Consider the following 26,124-nt stretch of genomic DNA (forward strand, 5'->3'; position numbering starts at 1 on the left):
TTGGAGAGGGAGGTAGACGTCGTCATCCAGGAGAGGGAGGCGGCACCGCCCTCGCCAACTGGGGCGGCCCAAGGCAGCCGGCCTAAGGTGCCGCCTGCGCAATCGGCTGGACGCGAGTCGGCTGTGAGGACGGACCTGGTGGTCCAGTCGCCATCGCGCCAGCGCGCGGGGAAGGCAACCTCAGCTCCGGACCCGCAGAAGGCCGCGGGCTCCAGCTCGTCGGCCCAGGACGTGGAGATGGCCATCGCCAGCTCGGGGTGGACGCCCGGTGGTGGGACGGCCATGGTGAATGTGGTGGCGCAAGAAGTCTGGAACCGGCTTCAGTCCCAGGCCGCAGTGCCGAGGCAGTATAATGACGAGTTCCTCGCGACACGGGCGGCCATTCGGGTAAGTCTTCCCATTTTTTGCTTCTTGATCTTGGTTTCTTCCATGGGGGCGCGTCAGCTCACTCACTGGGTGTAGTCCCCGAGTTCCGAGTCGGCTGTTGAGCAGGCGGCTTGGAACTTCTTAGTAGGCTTTGTTTGCTATCTTGTTCTCATTCGCTTCTCTGTCCGACTTGCAGGACTACCACAACCTCCGTGCGGCTGCCTTCAACTCCCAGGCTCGGGAGCTGGCCCAGAAGAATGCTGATCTAACTAAGAGCCGGGGTAAGTGCTTCATCTTTTATCTCACGTGGGGGCGCATTAGCGCACCCACTGGGTGTAGTCCCCGAGATTCGGGCCGACTGCTGAGCAGTCGCGTCGGATCTTTCTTGACGACTTCTTTCTTATTGCTCTTTTCTTCTCTGCCATATCTGCAGCGGCCAACGCCAAACTGAGGGAGCAGCTGGGTGGGACTCAGGCCGCCCCTCGCGCTAAGGAAGCCGAGTTCGACGCCTTGGCTCGGGAGCGTGACCGCCTGGTCAAGAAGCTGGCTGACCAGGAGGAGAGCCACAAGGCGGCCCTGAAGGCGGTGCAGGATAGCGAGGCCGCCCTCCAAGCCGAATATGAGACCGAGGCGGCGAGCTGGGCCGAGGCGAGGCAGTCGTTGATCAACGGCTACGGCCAGATCGAAGACTTGGTTGACGGTAGGCCGCCCTCTTCTTCGTTCCTTGCTTGCCGCTTGCCGTTTGGTTCACTCTCTAACTTGGTATTTTTTTCTTCTTTCTCTTTCTTTCTTGTGCAGAGTACTTCCCTGGCAACTCTACTGCCGCCAACCAGGTCATCGAGGCCCACCGCGAGGCGCAAAGGCAGGCTGGCGCTGAGATCGCGCCAAACGCTCGCCGGTCGCTTGAGGAACAGCTCCTGGTGATTCAAGCCCGTCTCCAGCCGGCTCACCGCATGCTCCGCCGGCTTCAGCGTGTTGGGGCGCAGGTGTTGGCCGCTCTCTGGCCCGGCGAGGTGATTCCCCGCACCCCCAGTCGGTCAGCCGACTGGCTGGAGGTAGCGGCCGGCCGCTTCGAGGCCTGGAAGGCTTCCGCAGCTCGGTCAGGCGCCAGGCGGGCGCTGGAGTTCGTCAAGGCCTGGTATCCTGAGCTGAGTTTGGACCAGCTGGCCACCTGGCGGCAGGAGGCTGACACGGAGCTGGAGCCGGTGCGGCCGGCTATCATCCAGCGTGCCTCGGCGATCGCTGACTACACCGACACCAGCGCCTTTGCTCCTGAGGTGGATGACAACGGCGTTGCCCAGCCGGAGGAGTGGTTCGGGCTGAACCCAGCAGATGGCGAGGACTCGGCGGAGGAGATCGACTCCAGCGACGAGGGCGAGGAGGAGGAGGAGGGTGAAGACGCCATGCCAGACGGTGGAGCAGCCGGCCAGCCTCAGCTTGACCGTGCCTCCAGCAACAAGGCGCGTGCGAGCGCATCGCCTGCAGCCGGCGATGATCAAGCCGAGACTCGCCAGCCGGCCACTCCTCCAGCCGGCGCTGCCGTCTCCACCGACCAGCCCGGCTCCCCTGCTGCGCCCTTAGTCTGATCTGCTGCCTTTACTTTCCTGTTTGATTACTCTTTGAACAATATTTCCTTAAGTTTGCGCACTTTCACCCACTGGGGGTGTATTCGAACTATATTGACTGCCGGCCTGTTGAAGGCCTTATGTGTAAATATAATCATGCATGTGTTTCGCTTTCCACTGTTCTTGCTTTTCATCCTTTGGTTGTTTCCTTTGCCGCCCTCCCTTGGTTGCCGCCTTCCCAGCCGGACAGCTGCTCTGCAATCTGTGGTTGGAGAAGTGCTTGGCTGGTTGGGAGGGCAAGTACTCTAGCTTTCTTGGATTGTAGCGAAGTGATTGGGAAGTCGGCCAGCCGGCTGTTTTGACAGCCGGTAGGCGTGGTGGGAGGCCGGCTCGTGTTATATAAGTTCGTTAGTCCTAAGCCGTTTTTCGTGTGGGCATCCTTTCCTGCCTTTGGCTCTTGCCATTCAGACAGTCGGTTCTTCGAGCTGCGACTTACAACAAGAGAGGGCTCGGGTGCTGGCACACTACTTGTCTGACTTCAGGTAGAACTTTTAATATAACTCAAGGCGGCTAGTCCCCGGGCCAACTAGTCGAACCCGGTGCCGAATAGAGAATCAAATGTAATAGTACATTCATGGGTATGACACTCGTCATTCATAGATAAAGGAGAGCAGTCCCCGAGTGCGCCTCGGGGGGACCATTGTCTTGTACTTAATACAAAAAGGGTAGCATGATACATACTGCTTTTAACTGTAAAATCTTCTCAGGAGATTAGCGTTCCATGGTCGTTCCGACTCCTTGCCGGAATCATCCCTCTTGCATGCTCTTGGCTTCTGTGCGTTGATCAGGTAGTAGGAGTCGTTGCCTAGGGCCTTGCTGATGACGAAAGGGCCTTCCCAAGGGGCCGAGAGCTTGTGCTGGCCGGTTGTTCGCTGGATCAACCGGAGCACAAGATCGCCCTCTTGGAAGGATCTTGGCTTGACCTTCCGGTTGTGGTAACGGCGCAAACCCTGCTGGTAGATGGCGGACCGGCTGAGTGCTAACAGCTGGCCTTCTTCCAGCTGGTCGACGCCGTCTTCTCGCGCTTCCTTGGCCTCCGCCTCCGTGTACATGGTGACCCGAGGTGAGTCGAACTCGATGTCAGTTGGGATGACAGCCTCGGCACCATATACAAGGAAGAAAGGAGTGAAGCCGGTTGACTTGTTCGGGGTAGTACGCAGACTCCAGAGGACAGCCGGCAGCTCATCGAGCCAGCAGCCGGCCGAACGCTCCAGTGGTACGACCAGCCGGGGCTTGATGCCGGAGAGGATGAGGCCGTTTGCTCACTCGACCTGGCCGTTTGACTGCGGGTGGGAAACGGACGCTAAGTCCAGTCGGATGCCCTGTATCACGCAGAAACGTGCCAGTGCTCCCTTGGCAAAATTCGTGCCGTTGTCGGTGATGATGCTGTGTGGTACACCATACCGAGCAATGATGTCTGCGATGAATGTCACGGCAATCGGCCCGTTCAGCTTCTTGATTGGCTTCGCTTCGATCCACTTGGTGAATTTGTCCACGGCGACAAGCAGATGTGTCATGCCGCCACGGGCTGTCTTGAATGGGCCCACCATGTCCAGCCCCCAAACGGCAAAGGGCCAGGTGAGGGGGATGGTCTTGAGTGCAGAAGCCGGCAGGTGTTGCTTGGAGCTGAAGACTTGGCATCCTTTGCAGCATTTGACTAACTCCTTGGCGTCTTCCAAAGCAGTCGGCCAGAAGAAACCATGGCGGAAAGCTTTGGCGACAAGTGATCTTGAGGCCGCGTGGTGGCCGCATTCGCCTTGGTGGATACCCTTGAGGATTGCTATGCCCTTCTCTGGCTCGACGCAGCGCTGGAAGACTCCAGTGACGCTACGCTTAACAAGTTCTCTGTTTATTACTGCGTATGCTCCGGCTCGGCGTTGCACTAGTCTTGCCGAGATCTCATCAGTCGGCAGCTCTTTGTTTACTAGGAAGTTGAGGATGGGCTGGGCCCATGATGGAGTTGTGACTTCTTCTATTGTCAGTACGGCCACTGTGACCCGGGTGGGTGGGTTGGGTGGTGGAGAGTTGGAGTCGGCCACCGCCTGTTGTGTCGCTGCAGTCCCCGGGCCGACTGCCGCAGTCCCCGGGCCGGGTTCTGAAGTCCCCGAGCCGGGTGCGACTACGGCAGTCCCCGGGTCGCTTGTCGAAGTCCCCGAGCCGTCTGCTGGGTTCCCCCAGTCGGATCCGACTGCATCAGGGGCAGGCGGTACGAAGATAGAGTCTGATTCTGGAGACGGCTTGATAGACGGTTTGAGGAGGCGCTGGAGAGAGACACCGGTTGGTATAGCTTGTCGGGTGGAGCCGATCCGTGCGAGGGCATCTGCTTGCTCGTTGTTGGCCCGTGGCACGTGGAGGAACTCGCACCCTTCAAAGTATCCACTGATTTGCTAGACGAAGAATCGATAGCTCGCCATGTTTGCGTCCTTGGCGTCCCAGTCGCTAGATGACTGCTGGACCACCAAATCCGAGTCGCCATAACACAGGATCCGGCGTATGCCGAGCTCTTTGGCTTGCCGGAGCCCGTGTATGAGCGCCTCGTACTCAGCCACATTGTTGGAGGCGGCAAAATGGATTTGCAATGTGTATCTAAGCTTGTCGCCCTTGGGAGAGGTGAGGACGATGCCGGCTCCCAAGCCGGTGCGCATCTTGGACCCGTCGAAGTGCATCCGCCAATGAGTGGAGTCGGGAGCCGGCGGTAGGTACTAGGTCTCGGCCCAGTCGACAAGGAAGTCGGCCAATGCTTGGGACTTGATGGCGGTGCGGGGCTGGTAGAAGATTTTGTAAGGAGCCAGCGCAATGGCCCACTTAGCCACCCGGCCGGATGCATCCCGGCTACCCATGATCTCGGCAAGCGGGGCAGTGCATACGACCGTGATGGGATGCTCTTGAAAGTAGGGCTTCAGCTTCTTGGCGGCAAAGTACACTCCATAGCACATCTTCTGGTAATGCGGGTAGTTTTGCTTCGAGGTGGACAGTACTTCGCTTAAATAATATACCGGCCTCTGGACTAACTGAGCTCGGCCTTCTTCTGGGCGCTGGACCACGATGACTGTACTGACCACTCGGCTAGTCGCAGCAATGTAGAGGAGCATGGGCTCCTTCTCAGTCGGCGCTGCCAGGACAGGTGGTGTGGTCAGCATCTTCTTCAACTCGTGAAAAGCTTGGTCTGCTTGGTCGTTCCACTCGAAGTGGGTGGATTTCTTCATGAGTCGGTACAGGGGGAGAGCCTTTTCCCCTAGCCAGCTGATAAAAGCGGTTTAGGGAGGCCAGGCACCCGGTGAACTTCTAAACGTCTCGCAACTTGGTGGGAATCTCCATTCTCTCAATGGCCTTGATCTTCACTGGGTTGCACTCAATGTCGCGTTCAGAGACCAAAAAGCCTAGAAGCTGGCCGGCTGGTACTCCGAACACGCATTTCTCGGGGTTGAGCTTGATCTGGAATCAGCGCAAGTTGGCAAATGTTTCTCCGAGGTCTTCCAGCAGGGTGCCGCGCTTCTCCGTCTTCACCACAATATCGTCTACATAGACGTGGGCATTTCTGCCGAGTTGCTTGAGGAGGCATTTCTGCATGCAATGCTGAAAAGTGGCACCGGCATTTCTCAAGCCGAATGTCATATTCAGGTAGCAGAAAGCTCCAAATGGTGTGATGAAGGCGGTCTTCAGGCGGTCGGCTGGGTCCAAATTGATCTGGTGGTATCCTGAGTAAGCATCCAAGAAACTCAACAGCTCGCATCCGGCTGTGGAGTCTATCACTTGATCAATCCATGGTAGGGCAAACGGATCTTTGGGGCAGGCTTTGTTGAGGCTGGTGTAATCTATACACATACGCCATTTGTTGTTCTTCTTCAACACCAAGACCGGGTTGGCAAGCCACTCGGGAAAAAACACCTCCATAATGAAGCCGGCGGCCAAGAGCCGGGCTATCTCTTCTCCTACGATCCTTCTTTTCTCCTCTGACAGTCGGCGGAGAGGCTGCTTGACTGGTTTCGCGTCCGCTCGGACGTGTAGCTTGTGCTCGGCGAAATCCTTCGGAACACCCAGCCTGTCCTTTGGGGACCATGCAAAGATGTGTCGATTCTCACGGAGGAAGTCAACGAGCTCGCCTTCCTATTTACTGTCCAGGTTTGCACCAATGATAGCAAACCTCTCCGGGTTCTCCGGGTCCAGAGGTATCTTCTTTATCTCCTTGGCCGGCTGGAAGGAGCCCTGAGCATCATATTCCTTGGGGCTGGGGGACAGGGCCGGCTGCTTGCCGGCCATGGCCACGACTCGGTCCAGCATCTTCTTCTCTTCAGCAACCACGAGGGACTCGGCCAGTCGGCTGCTGGCTGCAGCGCACTCGATGGACTTCTTGTAGTCTCCGGCTACAGTGATGATCCCCTTTGAACTCGGCATCTTCATCTTGAGGTAGGCGTACTGGGGCACAGCCATGAACTTGGCCAGGGCAGGTCGGCCGAGCAAGGCGTGGTAAGGGCTCTCTTGATCCACTACTTCAAACCAGATCACTTCTCGGCGAAAGTGATCCTTGTCTCCGAAGAGAACATCCATCTTGATCTTGCCGATTGGGGAACATGACAGGCCGGGTACGATGCCATGGAACACAGTCCGGCTTGGCATGAGCTGTTTCGCCTTGAGGTTCAACTTCTCCATCGTGTCGCGGTACAGTATGTTGATGCTGCTTCCACCATCAATCAGCACGCGGGAGAAACGGGCAGCTCGCCTTTCCGTCGCGAGGGTGACGTCCAACACAATGCGTAGGAGCCAGGAGACGGCATCACCTCTGGGTGATCGGCCTGGCTCCAACTGATAGGCCTTTCAGACCAATGCATGAACTCGGGATTGCTGGAGGCGACCGCGTTGACTTCTTGGTGCTGTCGGCGCCGACTGCGCTTGTCTTCAATCTGGCTCGTGAAGACGACGTAGGCGGCGTGCTCATCTGGGAACTCATCTTGAATGGCTCCGACTGCTGGTCGAGCAGCCGGCTGCTGAGGGGCTGGAGGCGGCGGGCCGGGAGGCGGAGGCGGCACCAGCCCCTCGCCCTTGGAGATCCGCGTGAGCCAATGGCACTTCCGGGTAGTGTGGTTGGACGGCTTCGCGCCGCTGTGGAACTTGCAGGGGGCATCGAGAGTTTGTTCGTAGGAGAAAGCCGGCTGCCAAGCCGGCCTGCCGCCCTTCTTCTTGGGAGCGGGCCGCTCTTCGGGCTGTTCGTCTTCGACGGTGGCTACTTGCCGACTGGTGGAAGGCGGCATGGGGGCCTTGCGCTTGTGGTGTTCTGGTAGGGGCGTTGGTTGGAGTCACCAGCCGGCGTCTTGGGAGCCGGAGCGAGCACCTTTCCAGAGGCGTCCACTCGGAGCTCGGTCTTTATCGAGGAGTCGGCCGTGGCGTATTTGTCTGCTATGATCAACAGCTCGTCGAGGGTATTCGGCTCGTCGGAGAGGAGTCGGTGCTTGAGGAGGGTGCCCTCTCGGCACCCGGCGGTGAAGTATTCTATGGCTTGAACCTCGTGCACCCCCTCGCAGGAGTTGCGGAGCTCAGCCCAACGCGTGAGATAGTCGCGGGTCAATTCGCTGGGCCCTTGGACGCATAAGGAGAGCTGGCGGGGCTTGGGAGGCCGCTTGTATGTGCTGGTGAAGTTGCGGACGAAGACTTCCGTGAAGTCTAGCCAGCTATTGACGCTGTAGGGCTTGAGGCTGTTCAGACAGGTGCGTGCCGTGCCTTGAAGCATGAGAGGGACGTACTTCACGGCAACGCGCCTGTTGCCGTTCACTATGCTGACAGCGGTAGAGTAGTCGATCAGCCAATCTTCCGGCTTCACGGAGCCGTTGTACTTTTGCGTGTCTCTGGGGAGTGAGAACCCTTTGGGGAAGGGCTCGTCGCGGATGCGGGGGCTGAAGCAAGGCGGGCCGACATCATCTTCTTCTTCTAGCACCAGGGATCGCGCTAGGCGATCGATCCGGTGGCTGGCATCATTCTCGCCGACTCCTTCACGGTGGCCTAGTCGGCCACCGAGAGTCGGATGCGTGACAGGCGGCGGGGTGGGATATCTCTCCCCACGAGGCGGGGGGGGGGGGGAGGCGGATTGCCTTGTCGTTCCACCGCTCGGGGGCGACCATCTGCGTCGCGCTCGATGGTGACCCGAGTCTGGCTGCGGCTAGCAGCCGGCTCTTGTCTTTCCTTGCGCGGGTGCCGCTTGCAGTCGGCGTCCGGGATGTCGCGGCGTGTTCTCGGCGCGGGGGAGGACTCTCGGCGCAGGCGCCGGCTTCATGCCGTTCTGCGGCCGCGTCAATCAGCTGCTGGATGCGTCTAGTCATGTAGGAGAGCTCATCAGCCCCCAGCCCGTTCAGCTCTTCTGCGGCCGCCTGAGCGGCACGCAGGTTCTCGAGTGGCGTGGCGTAGACTGGGCGGTCTGCTCCCAGCATGCTGGCGATGGCTGCGCCGCGCTTCTTGACGGGGCCGGCTCGGCTCGGCCCGCCAGGAGGCGGCGTACCGAAGGCGGCGCGGTCGACTTCGCGCTGGTGAGCCTCTGTGAGGCGTCTCATGGAGGCTATCTTCTGGCCCTCCGCAATAAGGGCGAGGTGGCGTGCCTCCAGAGTCTCGGCGTCGGCGTCGGCCGGGATGGGGACGGACAAGTCGTGTAGCGCCGCTTGTAGGGCATCGTGGGCGTTCTCGCCCGAGTTGGCGCCGTGGCTGATGACCAGCACCTCAGTGACAGCGCTGCTGCCACTGTCGGCTCGAGGGAGAGGGTCGTCGCAGATCACCACGTCGGTGGGGAAGGCATCAAGCGATGCCGTGTCGGAGTCGACAAGCATCGGGTCGGTGGAGCCGACCGACTCCAAGTCCAGAGCAAGCTCCCTGGAGACGTGAAGCTGGTCGAGGAGGCTGACGAGGCGGCTCTTGGGGTAGTCTGTGCCCGCGTCGGACGCGGGCTCGTCGGAGATGCGAGTCTCGCCAAGAAGGTCGGCGAGGCAGCTCGCCGCGTAGGCGTCGTCGACGCCTTGCTGCGCGTCAGGGCAAGAGCCATCGGGCGTAGCGGGCTGGCTACGCTCGCGGGGGAGGAAAAGGGTTCCCGTCCAGAACAGGTCTCCGGACGACGGTGCACCTGGCCCCACGGTGGGCGCCAAATGTCGGGTGGTAGGTGCGACATATGCCAACGGGTGGCTTATCATTGTGGGAGCCAGTAAGACATCGCCGGTGCCTGGAAACGGGATAAGGCGAAGACATGCATGCCGGCGGATCTTACCAAGGTTCGGGGCTCTCCGTGGAGATAACACCGCTAGTCCTGCTCTGCGGGGTCTCCGCATGATCACTAGATCAACACGAGTAGCTACAAGTGCTCCTTGAGCTGTTTGGCTAGGGGAAGAAGAAGGGTAAGGCTAGCTCTCCTTTTCTCTCTATGTGGTGTGTGAAACTCTATGAGATCAACCCTTTGCATGGGTGTCCCGGGGGGGTTTATATAGGCCTACCCCCAGGGGTACAATGGTAATCCGGCTGGGCGCGGGTCCCAGCCGTTAGTGTCTGTGCTCGCCGGCTTCTCCGCCGGCCGTTGGGGCCCGCCGACTGGTGGGTCCCGCCGGCTGCCGGCCTCTTGGCCGACAGGCCGGCCCCACCGCCTGGGGGCCTCATCGGCGGCTGGTTACTGTTGCCTCGTCCCTGATGACGAGGGCTTTGTCGAGGTGAGCATGGCTATAGTGCTGCCGCCTTGCGGGCTCTCACTGTAGCCTCACCTCGTCTTGTCTCCTTAATGAGGCACACGTTTCGAGGGAGGGAAGTAGCCGGCTATTGGGAGTCGGCTACGCCCCAGGCCGACTAGGGGAGGCCGGGCCGCCTTCGAGCGTCTCTCTGGCTAAAGGGGCCCGCCGCCCGCGGGCCGTACTGGCGCCTGTCATGGGTGACGTTGAGGTCAACATGGCTACAGTGCCGCGCCGGACGGGGGATGGCTGTCCCGTACGGCGCCCTGTGGCCACGCATGTTTCGGGATTCGGGGGTAGTGGGCTGTACTGCGGCCGCGCCCCGTCTTATCACCGTTATGTGGGTGCAGTTTTGGTGGGTGCAGTCTTGGCCGGCTTCTGGAAGTCGGCCATCTTCATGGCCGGCTTCTGGAAGTCGGCCATCTTCATGGCCGGCTTGTGGGAGTCGGCCCTCTCAGGGCCGGCTTCCTGGAGTCGGCCATCTCGTAGCTTTCTTCGGGAAGGTTCTTGAGGCCGGGTCGCCTTCTGGTAGTCAGCCCTGGGGATAGCCGGCCAGAGGAAGGCGGCCCCATGCTCTGGATGCTTGAAGGCTCGATTGGCCTGATAAATTTTCGAAGAGCCAGGGGGAGTCGGTATGGCTACCCATGGCCATTTACTCCGACAACATCGCTATGTGATTAACACCCAAAGAGTACTAAGGTGTGATCATGTTATGCTTGTGAGATAATTTTAGTCAACGGGTCTGTCACATTCAGATCCGTAAGTATTTTGCAAATTTCTATGTCTACAATGCCCTGGATGGAGCTACTCTAGCTAATAGCTCCCACTTTCAATATGTATCTAGATCGAGACTTAGAGTCATCCAGATCGGTGTCAAAGCTTGTATCGACGTAACTCTTTACGACGAACTCTTTATCACCTCCATAACCGAGAAATATTTCCTTATTCCACTAAGGATAATTTTTTGACCGCTGCCCAGTGATCTACTCCTAGATCACTATTGTACCCTCTTGCCAAACTCTTGGTGAGGTACACAATAGGTCTAGTACACAGCATAGCATATTTTATAGAACCTATGACTGAGGCATAGGGAATGATTTTTCATTCTCTTTCTATTTTCTGCTGTGGTCGGGTATTGAGTCTTACTCAACTTCACACCTTGCAACACAGGCAAGAACTCTTTCTTTGACTGTTCCATTTTGAACTACTTCAAAAACTTGTCAAGTTATGTACTCATTGAAAAAATTTATCAAGCGTCTTGATCTATCTCTATAGATCTTGATGCTCAATATGTAAGCAGCTTCACCGAGGTCTTTCTTTGAAAAAACTCCTTTCAAATACTCCTTTATGCTTTCCAGAAAATTCTACATTATTTCCGATCAACAATATGTCATTCACATATACTTATCAGAAAGGCTGTAGTGCTCCCACTCACTTTCTTGTAAATACAGGCTTCACCGCAAGTCTGTATAAAACTATATGCTTTGATCAACTCATCAAAGCGTCTATCCAACTTCGAGATGCTTGCACTAGTCCATAGATGGATCGCTGGGGCTTGCACATTTTGTTAGCATCTTTAGGATTGACAAAACCTTCTTGTTGCATCGTATACAACTCTTCTTTAATAAATCCATTAAGGAATGCAGTTTTGTTTATCCATTTGCCAGATTTCATAAAATGCGGCAATTGCTAACATGATACGGACAGACTTAAGCATAGATACGAGTGAAAAACACTCATCGTAGTTAACACCTTGAACTTGTTGAAAACCTTTTTGTGACAATTCTAGCTTTGTAGATAGTAACACTACTATCAGTGTCACATCCCTAGTTCTGGCAATGCACTAGGCTAGCTTCATGTGTGCATCATGTTTAATATTTGGAAGAAACTTGAAATGGGGGATGATAAACCCTAGCAGCAAATGAAATTCAACTAGGTTCAAACTTAAATCTTTTCAATGATCCCAAAATGCCCTTTAGAAATGTTCATCATTTCTGATTTGGTCCAGTACCTCTGACAAAAATGATGCACATATTACTAGGCCATTCTGGATTTTTGAATTAAATCTTATTGTATTTGACTTTGGGCATTTAAGTACTATAAATAATTTAAATGCTCAAATAATGTTGGAACTATTTTTGGGCCACTGAAATAATCCAGCAAGTGTCCATGAATATTTTCAGGATTTTAGGAAATGCCTTGGTATTTTTCCTAAGCTCAAACTATAGCAAAAAACTAGAAAACACAAACAAATAAAAGAGAGAGAGAGAAAACTCACCTGGCGCTTACCTGGCCTGGCCCAGCACGGCCCACACCAGCTGGCTGCTGCCAGTCGTCTACCTCCTCACGCCAGGAGGACAGGAGCGCGTGGCCGCGGCGCGCTGGCACGCGCCTGTGCACCTCCTGCTTGCCGCCGAACGCCTAGCGCTGGCTACGGACGCCACACACTCTCCCGCGCGTTCCTCGACCGCTTGCTCGTCCCCATCCCCTCTCTGACTCTCTCTCCCATGACCGACCGTACGGACCCGAGACCGCCGACGAGAACCACCACGGCCACAGCTACCCCCTTGCCCCTCTGTTGTGCCCACGAGCTCCGCGCCGTCTTCCTCGTCATCTCCACCGAGCCAAGCCAGCCGGGACGCTCCGTAGCGTCGTCATCGCCACCGTCTTCAACCTCGGGAGCCGGTCACCGCCGATGTCGATTCGCCGTCGCCAAGCCTTCCCCGAGCACGCTGGCCATCTCTACGGCACCGCTGTGAGCCCCCGAGCATTTTCCCCCTCTCCCGCAGTCAATCCCCTCCTCTAGCCAGTCTAGCCACCCGAGCCGAGAGCTCCATGTCGCCGGCCATGGCGCCGCCGTGGCCAGGGCACCCAAAGCTTGCGTCCGAGCACATGGTTGTGCTCCTACTGGGCCGTAGCTGCCGCCCCGCTGCTTAACTTGCTCCGCCACATGCTCTAGCGCAGCTGCCGCACACACCAAACTCTGGCGGCCACCCAAGTGCTCGCCGTCGGTGAACCAGGCCACCCTGCGACCTTCTGACACCTCCCCTGGATGCGGAAGAGCGTGGGCTACCTCCTGGTGGTTCCCGCGCGTCCAACCGCCGTCTGTAGCTCAAGTCCGGCGAGTTGCCGCCGCAGTTTTGGTTGTCGCCGGCGAAACTCCGGCGAGGGCTGACGTGGCCTCGTCATTAGCACTAACCCCGCCAGTTGGACCACCAGTAGACGCTGACAGCGGGCCCCGCAGCGGGTCAAAGCCGGAGTCAACGCGGGATTAGTGTCTATCTCACTGACCAGTGGACCCCACTGGTCAGGTTTGACCTGGACCCGGTCTGTTGACCTGCTGACGTCACAGTGACGCAGTGCTGATGCAGTTAATTATTTTCTGGAATTATTCTTATACAGGAAATTCCAGAAAATCCTATAAACTTCTAAAAATCATAGAAAATAATCTATAACTCAGAATGAAAAGATTTATATATGAAAAATGATCAGAAAAATCCAATCTATCCATCTGTACTGGTTTCATGCATGTCTAAACAACTTAACCTTGCTGTTTAGTTCAAAACATGATAAGGCACTTTTTAAATTCATAATCTGAGTTTGGGATTGAACCTTTGGTTCAAAATGACCCAAACCCATCTGTTTGTAGTTGCATTAGCCAAAACACATTCATATTGCCATGTCTTAGCATGCATCATAATTGTTGCATTGCATTGATTGTGTTCTTCCTTGTTTGCCGGTGGTTGTCCCCTCTCGATAGACGTGGTTCCGACGATGAGTTTGATGACACCGATGAAGAGTTATACTATCTTCAGAAGTGCCAGGCAAGCAAAACCCCCTTGTTCATTCCGATACAATCCCACTCTCTCGCTCCTGCTCTCTTTTACTGCATTAGGACAACAGCGATTCAACTGTTACATGCTACGGTAGTTGAACCCCTTTCCTCTGCATGACCTGTCATTGCCACAGTAAATAGATGAAACCCACTAGCATGAGTAGGAGTTGTTTGAGCCCCGATGTGCCTACTCATTCATGCTTGTTTGTCATGCCTGCTATTGCTTAGAGTTGTGTCAGGTCTGATTCATCGGGAATGAATTGGAAAGTGGTGAACATGTCCTACGGTGTGAGAGCTAAGTGTGTGAACACGATTTGGTAAAGGTAGCGGTGAGAGGCCATGTAGGAGTACATGGTGGGTTGTCTCATTGAAACCGTCCTCAGGAACTGAGTTCTGTGTTTGTGATCCATGAACAGTTACTACCACACATTGGGCTCCGGGCGCTCCAAGCTCTCTCGACTTATTAATCAACCTGATCTCTGTCCAGGAGTTGCAACTAGTTTCTGGTGTTTGTAGGTAGTGTTAGTAGTCTACCAAGTGGCACCCGGTATAGGTGGGCTTGGGACAGACTAGGCACACGTGGCCTGGTGTACCGAGTGGCACCCGGATGGTGGGCTCGGGAACCCTGCACACATCGTTTGGGGCCGTGAGCGACACCCCGGCCGGATCTCCTTGCGGATGGAACCCGAATAGGCGATAAACCTGGACGAGAGACTTGTGTGGTTAGTCAGGTCGTGGCCGACTCCCTCGCCAGGCTTCCGCTTGAAGGTTGCCGAGGTACACGACGTGTACATGGTGGTAAGTGGCGAGAGCGTGTGTGACGAAGTACACCCCTGCGGGGTTAATATGATCTATTCGAATAGCCGTGTCCGCGGTAAAGGACTTCTGGGTTGCCTGTACAGTTCATAGACAAGTGAAAGTGGATACTCTAAAATGCGCAAGATAAGCGTGAGTGCTATGGATGGCGTTCTCGTAGGGAGACAGGAGCGGATCCATAGTGGTGTATTGGTATGGTGAATTTGTGGACTCGTGTGCGCCACCTCAAGGAGTTACTTGCAGTCGTAGTTCAGGATAGCCACTGAGTCAATGCTGGCTTGCTGCAGTTAAACTCCACCACCCCCTTTGTTGACACCGATGCATATGTAGATAGTTCTGATGTAAGTCTTGCTGGGTACATTTGTACTCACGTTTGCTTATTTTATGTTTTGCAGAGAGACGACAGTCTCGCTAGTAGTTCCGTGTGGACTTCGACGTTTAGCTTGTTACCTCAGCTACGATCTTGTGCCATCGGCAGGATCTAGTAGATAGTCAGGCTTCTCAGCCTTTTCCATTTATAGTTGTCTGTACTCAGACATGTTAAGCTTCCGCATGTGTTTGACTTGTATGCTCTGAATGTTGGGTCATGAGACCCATGTTTGTAATATCTGGCTCCTCGGAGCCTAATGAATAAATACTCTGAGTCGTAGAGTCTTGTTGTGATGCCATGTTGTATTTGCACATATCGAGCATATTGTGTGTATGATTGAAATGCTTGGTATGTGTGGGATCCGACAACCTAGTTGTTTATCCTTGGTAGCCTCTCTTATGGGGAAATGTAGTCTTGTGCTTCCACGAGCCATAGTAGTCCGCTACAGCCCGGTTCACCGGAGTCCTGCTAGCCCAGCACTACTGCTCCGGAACACTTGACTGGCCCGCATGTGATTCACTTCGTTCCTGTGTCTGTCCCTTCGGGGAAATGTCACGCGGTGACATCCGGAGTCCTGCCTAGCCTGCTACAGCCCGGGTTCCCGGAGTCCTGTTAGCCCAGTGCTACAGCCCGGATTCACACGCTGCTGACCGACATGCTCGATGTTGATTCATGTATGCCTGTCCCCGTAAGTTAGTGCCACTTTGGGTTCACGACTAGTCATGTCGGCCCGGGTTCTCTGTCATATGGATGCTAGCGACACTATCATATACGTGAGCCAAAAGGCGCAAACGGTCCCGGGCCATGGTAAGGCGACACCCGTGGGAATACCGTGCGTGAGGCCGCAAAGTGATATGAGGTGTTACCGGCTAGATCGATGTGACTTGGAATCGGGGTCCTGACAATCAGCGTCCGTCTTCCTCTTGAAGATCCATTTAATCTCAATGGCTCACCAATCATGGGGCAAGTCAATCAAAGTCCATACTTTGTTCTCATACATGGATCCCATCTCAGATTTCATGGCCTCAAGCCATTTTGCAGAATCTAGGCTCATCATTGCTTCCTCATAGTTCGTAGGTTCGTCATGGTCAAGTGGCATGACCTCCAGAACAGGATTACCGTACCACTCTGGTGCGGACCGTACTCTGTTTGACCTACGAGGTTTGGTAGTAACTTGATCTGAAGTTTCATGATCATCATCATTAATCTTCCTCACTAATTGGTGTAGGCATCACTGGAACTGATTCCTGTGATGAACTATTTTCCAACTCGGGAGAAGGTACAATTTCCTCATCAAGTTCTACTTTCCTCCCACTCACTTCTTTCGAGAGAAACTCCTTCTCTAGAAAGGATCCATTCTTAGCAGCGAATGTCTTGCCTTCGGATTTGTGATAGAAGGTGTACCCAACTATCTCCTTTGGGTATCCTATGAAGACACAATTCTCCGATTTGGGCTGTGCTTATCAGGATGAAACTTTTTCACATAAGCATCGCAACCCCAAACTTTAAGAAACGACAACTTTGGTTTCTTGCCAAACCATAGTTCATACGGTGTCATCTCAACGGATTTAGACGGTGCCCTATTTAACGTGAATGTAGCTGTCTCTAATGCATAACCCCAAACGATAGTGGTAAATCGGTAAGAAACATCATAGATTGTACCATATCTAATAAAGTACGGTTACGATGTTTGGACACACCATTACACTGTGGTGTTCCAGATGGCCTGAGTTGCGAAACTATTCCACATTGTTTCAAATGAAGAACAAACTCGTAACTCAAATATTCTCCTCCACGATCAGATCGTAGAGACTTTATTTTCTTGTTACGATGATTTTCCACTTCACTCTGAAATTATATGAACTTTTCAAATGTTTCAGACTTATGTTTCATCAAGTAGATATACCCATATCTGCTCAAATCATCTGTGAAGGTCAGAAAATAACGATACCCGCCGCGAGCCTCAATATTCATCGGACCATATACATCAACATGTATGATTTCCAACAAATCTGTTGCTCGCTCCATTGTTCTGGAGAACGGCGTTTTAGTCATCTTGCCCAAGAGGCATGGTTCGCAAGCATCAAGTGATTCCAAAAGCCCATCAGCATGGAGTTTCTTCATGCGCTTTACACCAATATGACCTAAACGGCAGTGCCACAAATAAGTTGCACTATAATTGTTAACTTTGCATCTTTTGGCTTCAATATTATGAATATGTGTATTACTACGATCGAGATCCAACAAACCATTTTCATTGGGTGTATGACCATAGAAGGTTTTATTCATGTAAACAGAACAACAATTATTCTCTAACTTAAATGAATAACCGTATTGCAATAAACATGATCAAATCATATTCATGCTCAACGCAAACACCAAATAACACTTATTTAGGTTCAACACTAATCCCGAAAGTATAGGGAGTGTGCGATGATGATCATATCAATCTTGGAACTACATCCAACACACATCGTCACCTTGCCCTTAACTAGTTTCTGTTCATTCTGCAACTCCCATTTCGAGTTACTACTCTTAGCAACCGAACCAGTATCAAATGCCGAGGGGTTGCTATAAACACTAGTAAAGTACACATCAATAACATGTATATCAAATATAGCTTGTTCACTTTGCCATCCTTCTTATCTGCCAAATACTTGGGGTAGTTCCGCTTCCAGTGACCAGTCCCTTTGCACTAGAAGCACTTAGTCTCAGGCTTAGGTCTAGACTTGGGCTTCTTCACTTGAGCAGCAACTTGCTTGCCGTTCTTCTTGAAGTTCCCCTTCTTCCCTTTGCCCTTTTCTTGAAACTAGTGGTTTTGTCAACCATCAACACTTCATGTTCTTCTTGATTTCTACCTTCGCCGATTTTAGCATCGCGAAGAGCTTGGGAATTGTTTTCGTCATCCCTTGCATATTATACTTCATCACGAAGTTCTAGTAACTTGGTGATAGTGACTAGAGAACTTTGTCAATTACTATCTTATCTGGAAGATTAACTCCCACTTGATTCAAGCAATTGTAGTACTTAGACATTCTGAGCACATGCTCATCAGCTGAGCTATTCTCCTCCATCTTGTAGGCAAAGTACTTGTCAAAGGTCTCATACCTTTCAACATGGGCATGAGTCTGAAATACTAATTTAAACTCTTGGAACATCTCATATGCTCCATGGCGTTCAAAACGTCTTTGAAGTCCCGATTCTAAGCCGTAAAGCATGGTGCACTAAACTATCAAGTAGTCATCATATCGAGCTTGCCAAACGTTCATAACGTCTGCATCTGCTCCTGCAATCGGTCTGTCACCTAGCGGTGCATTAAGGACATAATTCTTCTGTGCAGCAATGAGGATAATCCTTAGATCATGGATCCAATCCGCATCATTGCTACTAACATCTTTCAACTTAGTTTCTCTAGGAACATATCAAAAATAAAACAGGGGAGCTAAACGCGAGCTATTTATCTACAACATAGATATGCTAATACTACCAGGACTAAGTTCATGATAAATTAAAAGTTCAATTAATCATATTACTTAAGAACTCCCACTTAGATAGACATCCCTCTAATCATCTAAGTGATCACGTGATCCAAATCAACTAAACCATGTCCGATCATCATGTGAGATGGAGTAGTTTTCAATGGTGAACATCACTATGTTGATCATATATTCTATATGATTCACGCTCGACCTTTCGGTCTCAGTGTTCCGAGGCCATATCTGCATATGCTAGGCTCGTCAAGTTTAACCTGAGTATTCCGCGTGTGCAAAACTGTCTTGCACCCGTTGTATTTGAATGTAGAGCTTATCACACCCGATCATCACGTGGTGTCTCAGCACGAAGAACTTTCGCAACGGTGCATACTTAGGGAGAACACTTATACCTTGAAATTTAGTGAGAGATTATCTTATAAAGCTACCATCAAACTAAGCAAAATAAGATGTATAAAAGATAAACATCACATGCAATCAAAATGTGTGACATGATATGGCCATCATCATCTTGTGCCTTTGATCTCCATCTCCAAAGCATCGTCATGATCTCCATCGTCACCGGCATGACACCATGATCTCCATCATCTTGATCTATATCAATGTCTCGTCACATGGTCATCTCGCCAACTATTGCTCTTGCAACTATTGTTATCGCATAGCGATAAAGTAAAGCAATTATTTGGCGCTTGCATCTTATGCAATAAAGAGACAACCATAAGGCTTCTGCCAGTTGCCGATAACTTCAACAAAACATGATCATCTCATACAACAACTTATATCTCATCACGTCTTGACCATATCACATCACAACATGCCCTTCAAAAACAAGTTAGACGTCCTCTACTTTGTTGTTGCAAGTTTTACGTCGCTGCTACGGGCTGAGCAAGAACCGTTCTTACCTACGCATCAAAACCACAACGATTGTTCGTCAAGTTAGTGCTGTTTTAACCTTCACAAGGACCAGGCGTAGCCACACTCGGTTCAACTAAAGTTGGAGAAACCGACACCCGCCAGCCACCTGTGTGCTAAGCACGTCGGTAGAACCAGTCTCGCGTAAGCGTACGCGTAATGTCAGTCCGGGCCGCTTCATCCAACAATACCGCCGAACCAAAGTATGACATGCTGGTAAGCAGTATGACTTGTATCGCCCACAACTCACTTGTGTTCTACTTGTGCATATAACATCTACGCATAAAACCTGGCTCGGATGCCACTGTTATGGAACGTAGTAATTTCAAAAAAAATTCCTATGCCCACACAGGATCATGGTGATGCATAGCAACGAGAGGGGAGAGTGTGTCCACGTACCCTCGTAGACCGAAAGCGGAAGTGTTAGCACAACGTGGTTGATGTAGTCGTACGTCTTCACGATCCGACCGATCCAAGTACCGAACGCACGACACCTCCGAGTTTAGCACACGTTCAGCTGGATGACGTCCCACGAACTCCGATCCAACAGAGCTTCGAGGGAGAGTTCCGTCAGCACGACGGCGTGATGACGGTGATGATGATGCTACCGACGCAGGGCTTCGCCTAAGCACCGCTACGATATGACCGAGGTGGATTATGGTGGAGCGGGGCACCGCACACGGCTGGGAGAGATCAATAGATCAACTTGTGTGTCTAGAGGTGCCCCCTGCCCCCGTATATAAAGGATCAGGGGGAGGAGGCGGCCGGCCAGGAGGAGGGCGTGCCAGGGAGGAGTCCTACTCCCACCGGGAGTAGGACTCCCTCTTTTCCTAGTTGGAGTAGGAGGGGAAAGGAAGGGAAGGAGACAGGGGGAAGGAAAGGGGCGCCGCCCCCCTCCTTGTCCAATTCGGACTAGAGGGGGAGGGGCGCGCGGCCAGCCCTAGCCGCCCCTCCTCTTCTCCACTAAGGCCCATCTTGGCCCATTAAACTCCCGGGGGGTTCCGGTAACCCCCGGTACTCCGGTATATGTCCGATACTCCCACTCTGGTGTGTATCTTACTCTGGTTGACCTACGAGGTTCGGTAGTAACTTGATCAGAAGTTTCATGATCATCATCATTAGCTTCCTCACTTACTGGTGTAGGAATCACTGGAACCGATTTCTGTGATGAACTACTTTCCAATAAGGGAGCAGGTATTGTTACCTCATCAAGTTCTACTTTCCTCCCACTGACTTCTTTCGAGAGAAACTCCTTCTCTAGAAAGGATCCATTCTTAGCAACGTATCTTGCCTTCGGCTCTGTGATAGAAGGTGTACCCAACAGTCTCATTTGGGTATCCTATGAAGACACATTACTCCGATTTGGGTTCGAGCTTATCAGGTTGAAGCTTTTTCACATAAGCATCGCAGCCCCAAACTTTAAGAAATGACAACTTGGGTTTCTTGCCAAACCACAGTTCATAAGGTGTCGTCTCAACGGATTTAGATGGTGCCCTATTTAACATGAATGCAGTTGTCTCTAAAGCATAACCCCAAAACGATAGCGGTAAATCAGTGAGAGACATCATAGATCGCACCATATCTAGTAAAGTACGATTATGACGTTCGGACACACCATTACGTTGTTGTTTTCCAAGTGGCATGAGTTGCGAAACTATTCCGCATTGTTTCAAATGAAGACCAAACTTGTAACTCAAATATTCTCCTCCACGATCAGATCGTAGGAACTTTATTTTCTTGTTAAGATGATTTTCCACTTCACTCTGAAATTCTTTGAACTTTTCAAATGTCTCAGACTTATGTTTCATCAAGTAGATATACCCATATCTGCTTAAATCATCTGTGAAGGTAAGAAAATAACGATACCCACCGCGAGCATCAACACTCATCGGACCGCATACATCAGTATGTATTATTTCCAACAAGTCTGTTGCTCGCTCCATTGTTCTGGAGAACGGAGTCTTAGTCATCTTGCCCATGAGGCATGGTTCGCAAGCATCAAGTGATTCCAAAAGTCCATCTGCATGGAGTTTCTTCATGCGCTTTACACTAATATGACCTAAACGATAGTGCCACAAATAAGTTGCACTATCATTATTAAACTTATATCTTTTGGCTTCAATACTATGAACGTGTGTATCACTACTATCAAGATTTAGTAAAAACAGACCGCTCATCAAGGGTGCATGACCATAAAAGATATTACTCATATAAATAGAACAACCATTATTCTCTGATTTAAATGAATAACCATCTCGCGTCAAACAAGATCCAGATATAATGTTCATGCTCAACACTCGCACCAAATAACAATTATTTAGGTCTAAAACTAATCCCAAAGGTAGATGTAGAGGTAGTGTGCCGACAGCGATCACATCGACTTCCGAACCATTTCCCACGCGCATCGTCACCTCGGCCTTAGCCAATATTCGCTTAATCCATAGCCCCTGTTTCGAGTTGCAAATATTAGCAATGGAACTAGTATCAAATACCCAGGCTCTACTGCGAGCATAGGTACACATTGTCGGTGTTCCGGGAACGGGGGTCCCCAGACTTGCCTGCCTGCGGCCCACGACGTGGCTATGCTAGCAGGCTTGTACGACCCATGTTCATCAATGAGACATTCAAGACCCTCGCGAGGGACCAAGCCTCACGGGGCAGACGACGCAAGACCTCCTCAGGAGCGGCCTCACCAGGCTGCCTCGCGAGGAGCGGAGAAATCAAGGCAGGGTAAACCTCGCGAGGCTCTCGTGACGTGAGCCATGACGATCAAGATCAGGCGGGCGCCAGCGCGCGCAGCGTCCTTGTTTCCCCTTTGGTGCTAAGGAGGCAAGCGCAGGCGCGGAGTACCGAGGCATCAAGCAAAGGTCTCCATATCAGTGCAACGAGACCAAGACCAGCAGGACGGCAGGACGGAGGTCACCATGGAGCCCAAGACGGCGTCACCACCAGAGCCTTTGGCAGGCGAAGACTACTTTTGTCAAGATAGCTTGTACTAGTTGTCTCCTTTCAAATTGGCCGTTGTGGAATCCCTTTCCGCTTAATATTTGGGGACAGGACCAAGGCCTCTATAAATATGACTAGCCACCACAGAGGAGGCAACTGAGCCCGAACGGATTGAGAGGCATCTCACCCACACAAGTTCGTCGAGCACAAGAACACCTCAACCTCAGGAGGCTGTTCTTCCCCTTGTACTGTTCACCATCAGCCCAAGAGGCAATCCACCACCACCACACTGGAGTAGGGTGTTACACCACAACGGTGGCCTGAACCAGTATAAATCTTGTGTCTTTTGCGTTGTGAGTTCGTCGAGTTCGTCCGCGAGATCTTAGCGAGCTCGGGCGTGGATCGGTAGGGAGGAAACCTTCGCGCGCACCCCAGTGTTCGAACCTTGAGGGTTTTGCCGGAACCCGTGATCTGACACTTGGCGCGCCATGTAGGGGTGCGCCGGAGCCTCTTCCCCGCCAATCGACCCACCGACGCTCCGCGGCCCCAATGTCCGGCGACCCGAGGGCCGACTCCGACCGCTGGGCAGCCTGGCCAGCCCGGGCGACGCCACCTGCCCATGAAGACCTCAATCCTACGCTCCAGGCGGCCCGAGAACCGCCTAACGCCACAGGGCATGAGCGGCGTGGCGGGGCGCCGTCCACCCTCACTCCACGACAAGCGCGAGCCGCTGCAAGGGCCGCAAGCCACGCCGCAGCAATGGCGCCACACACACGGCGGGAGCAGGCGAACATGCAGGCCGCGCTCACGGTGGCGCGGGAGTTGCTGGGGTGCCGACTGATGGAGAGCGGCCGGGATGCACTGCTAGAACGCGTCGCTGAGCTGCTGGATGCGGCGGCGTCGGGAGCGCCGCCTTTCTGCTATCTGCTTCCTTCTCAGGCCACTACGGGATCTCACAGCGGGCCTCGCCGCAACCACGCGCCCTCAGGCGTGCCTGGGGGCTTCATCGACACCAGCACGACCGACGGTGCTGGGGGCCCCGCCGCCCCCGTGCCGCCTGCGACAAGCATGGGCACGAGCGTCGCCTCCCACGGTCCCAGCGAGATGTCGCGCTACCATCCTCAGGACGCCGCGCTGGGCCGAGCAACGTGGAGTGTGGGGCACTACGGCGAGGTGTTCGGGGTAACAGCCCCGGAAGCCTACGTGCTCCGCATGATGGACCAAGAGTACACGCCGGTAGACGACCCTGGCGCGTTCCTCGGAGAAGGCTAGGAAGAAGAGGCGCTAGAAGTTGAGGCCTTCCGGGTGCCGACGGGGAACCACGACGACCGCGCCTGTGAAAACAACTACAGGGTACCGCTAATCTCTCAAGAGCAGGCTTACGCTAACCGTGGGCTGCAAGTGAATCAGGTCACAACGTCGGCCGACGACCCGGGCGCAGCGGCCCCCCTCCCGCCAGGGGAAGCACGTCGGGGGCTGCATGGAGGGAGCCAGGAGCAAGGCCCCTCCCCACGGCGCGTGAAGCCAGGCGTCACCCGGAGGTAGGCCTTCTGCCGGGGAGGTGCCGGCGAGCCTTCCCCTGGCAGAAGACCCGTGGTCGCCGAGGGCCCCGCCGGCGTCCCCTTTCCCCCCTTTGTGTCGTCCTGGTTGCCGGTTGGCTCAAAGGTGGTCGAGGGCGGCGCAAGGCGGGGCCCTCATCTGGCAATATGAAGCAAGGCCGGTACCTGTGAAGAAGGCCCAGTGCCTGTGAAGATCGCCGCCCGTGACACTCTCACGTAATAATGAGTGGGGCTGTACACGCCCCGGAGTCTCTGGAGAGCCGCCCTCGGGCCTCGGGGGCTCCCTCCCACGCCTAGTGGTAGCACTTAGCTCCGCGCTGGTGAGAAGACTTGAAGACAAGAAGACTAGACTAGGTGCCGGACGCGGCCATTTGCTTTGAATCCCTTTTCTTTAGCCTTGCCCTTTGGATTTGGATTTGAGTTGAAGTTGAGTTTTCATTGATGCGCGCTGGGGGGGTGCCTTTTCTCGTTCGGAGCAATTTCTCGTTATCTGGTTCTCGCCTTGTTTTGGACTCACGCACCACGCCTTCCACTCACGAGCCCCTCGCGAGCTGGATTGGGCGAGGCACACGTGTGCCGCGCGTGCACGCTAACGCCATAGATGGTGCTCGCCTCTCACGAGGCCCCCTCGGGTGGATTGACGGGCTCTCCAGGAGTCCCGAAAGCTCATGACCTCACGATTCGGTTTGTGACCCGCCCGACTAAGGTAAGCCACGATGGGAACTTGCCGCCAGATTTACGATTTCGCGAAGGCGCACACTCAGTTTGACATAAGAGAATGAAGGCAGCGGTTTGTTTACACGAGGGGCTCCCCGTCTCAAAATGCTCTCACAATCTTTAGGGGCCATGCCCGAGTTTTTGCATACAGGATAAAACAGCAGAGGAACATGGGATCAGCCAGATATGTCACTCGCCGCATCACCTTCGGACACGTCACTCGCGTCATCGTCGTCTTCGCCGGCATTATCGCCGCCTTCGGCGACGCCTCCATCGCCGTCGTTGACCACGGCACCTTCATCTGCCACGACCACCACCGCTTCGTCTTCGGAAGTGAAGGCCCTGACCAGCGCGTCCACGTTGTCCTCCACCCACCGCGCCAAGTCACCACTAATGGCCTGCGGTACAGGGGCAATGGCGGCGTCGAAGTCGAAGTCGGGGAAGGAGTTCCGAATATGGCTGAAGACACGGGAGAACACGCGCCCGAGCAGGCCCCGGCTTCTCTCTTCCACAAGCTGGCGAGCCCTATCAGACCGGGCTTCCAGGCGCGTCACCACGTTGATGAAGAAGCTCATGTGAATGGCGTAGTCATTCGAGTGGGGGTGCGGTGCATTCTCATCACAGATGTAGCCCAGGGCGGTATTAGCCCTGCTCCGGAGGTCCTGAAGCATGGGGGCGTGCTCGCGCTCCAGCGTCCGCCGTTGAAGTACTTCCTCCCTATTTTGCCGCGCGACGGCCTCGGCGTCATCAACCCGTTTCCGAAGAGAAAGCAACTCGGCGCGGGCGGAGGCCAAGTCCGCCTGCGCCATGACCAGGGCGGTAGCCGTGGCCTCCTCACACCTCTCCGCCTCATCTAACCTGGGCCTGAGAGCGGCGGTCCTGCCCGCTGCCTCAGTTCCCGAAAGCTTCAGCTTCAGGTCGTGCCAACCTTCAAGATCCGCGCGAACCTCGGCCACCCGGCGGTCGACTTCCTCCTGGACCTTGGCCTCGCGAGCCCCGATGACATCTTCCGCTTGGGCAACTTGACGCTCCCTCATCTCCAGTTGCTCAAGCTCGAGGCTACGCTCCACGGCTTCCAGAGCCAACGCCTCCTCGCGCTTCCAGACCTCCTCTTCCTCGGCGGGCGTCCCCCTCAGCGATGCAAGGGCGGCTCTGCGCGCCTCCACTTACCGCTCGAGGGACGCACTCCAGGCTTGGAGCTCCCACGCGCGCTTCTCCGCAGCCTTGCGACGGCGGTCAACCTCGCGAGCCTCCTCCAAGGCTCGGGAGCAAGCCTCACGGGAAACCTTGAGGGACGCCTCGGCCTTCGCATTGTCAAGATCACGCTGGTAGCGGCCAAGGTTGGTGGCCACCCTCAGCTTACGCCGTTCCTCCACCAGCCGAAGACCCTCAGCCTCAAGGCGCGAGTCGACACCCGCGAGTTCTTCACCAAGTCGGCTCATCGCGCCCATCGTCTCCTGGAAGAGCTCATGACCAACGACGCTTCGCCCGCACTCAAACTCCAACGCACGACCCACCTCATCCTCCGCCACGGGGGCTGCAGGCGGGACGTGAAGCGGCGCACCCCCTCTCAGCAGGGGGCTGGGGGCTGGTGCCGCTCCAGGTGCCAGCCCGACCTCACGAGGGGCCCCGGCCAGTCAGGGCCCGCTGCTTGAGGAGGAGCTGAAGACCGAAGCCAACCAGCTGCTGTCCATGACCAGAGGAGGAGTCCGGGGAACGCCCGCCATGCTCCAAGCCAGGCCGTGGAGGAAGGGCGAAGGAGCCGCAGATTCAAAGCGCCATGAAGGTGAGCGCACCCC

At 54.1% G+C, this 26,124-nt stretch overlaps 1 protein-coding gene across 1 annotated transcript in view; it reads right to left on the reverse strand.

Annotated features, from left to right (window-relative positions):
- LOC141042987 (uncharacterized) overlaps positions 1–25,134 on the reverse strand; it is a 37,789-nt gene extending 12,655 nt beyond the window's left edge. Inside the window, exons 1-2 of the mRNA XM_073511902.1 lie at positions 24,880–25,134; positions 3,511–4,378 (exon numbers count right to left, since the gene is read on the reverse strand). Coding sequence (XP_073368003.1) covers positions 3,511–4,378; positions 24,880–25,134 — 1,123 coding nt within the window. The remainder of the gene's footprint in view (positions 1–3,510; positions 4,379–24,879) is intronic.
- Positions 25,135–26,124: the final 990 nt, after the last annotated feature.

This window comes from Aegilops tauschii, chromosome 3 (assembly GCF_002575655.3).
Source record: "Aegilops tauschii subsp. strangulata cultivar AL8/78 chromosome 3, Aet v6.0, whole genome shotgun sequence".
NCBI lineage: Eukaryota > Viridiplantae > Streptophyta > Magnoliopsida > Poales > Poaceae > Aegilops > Aegilops tauschii.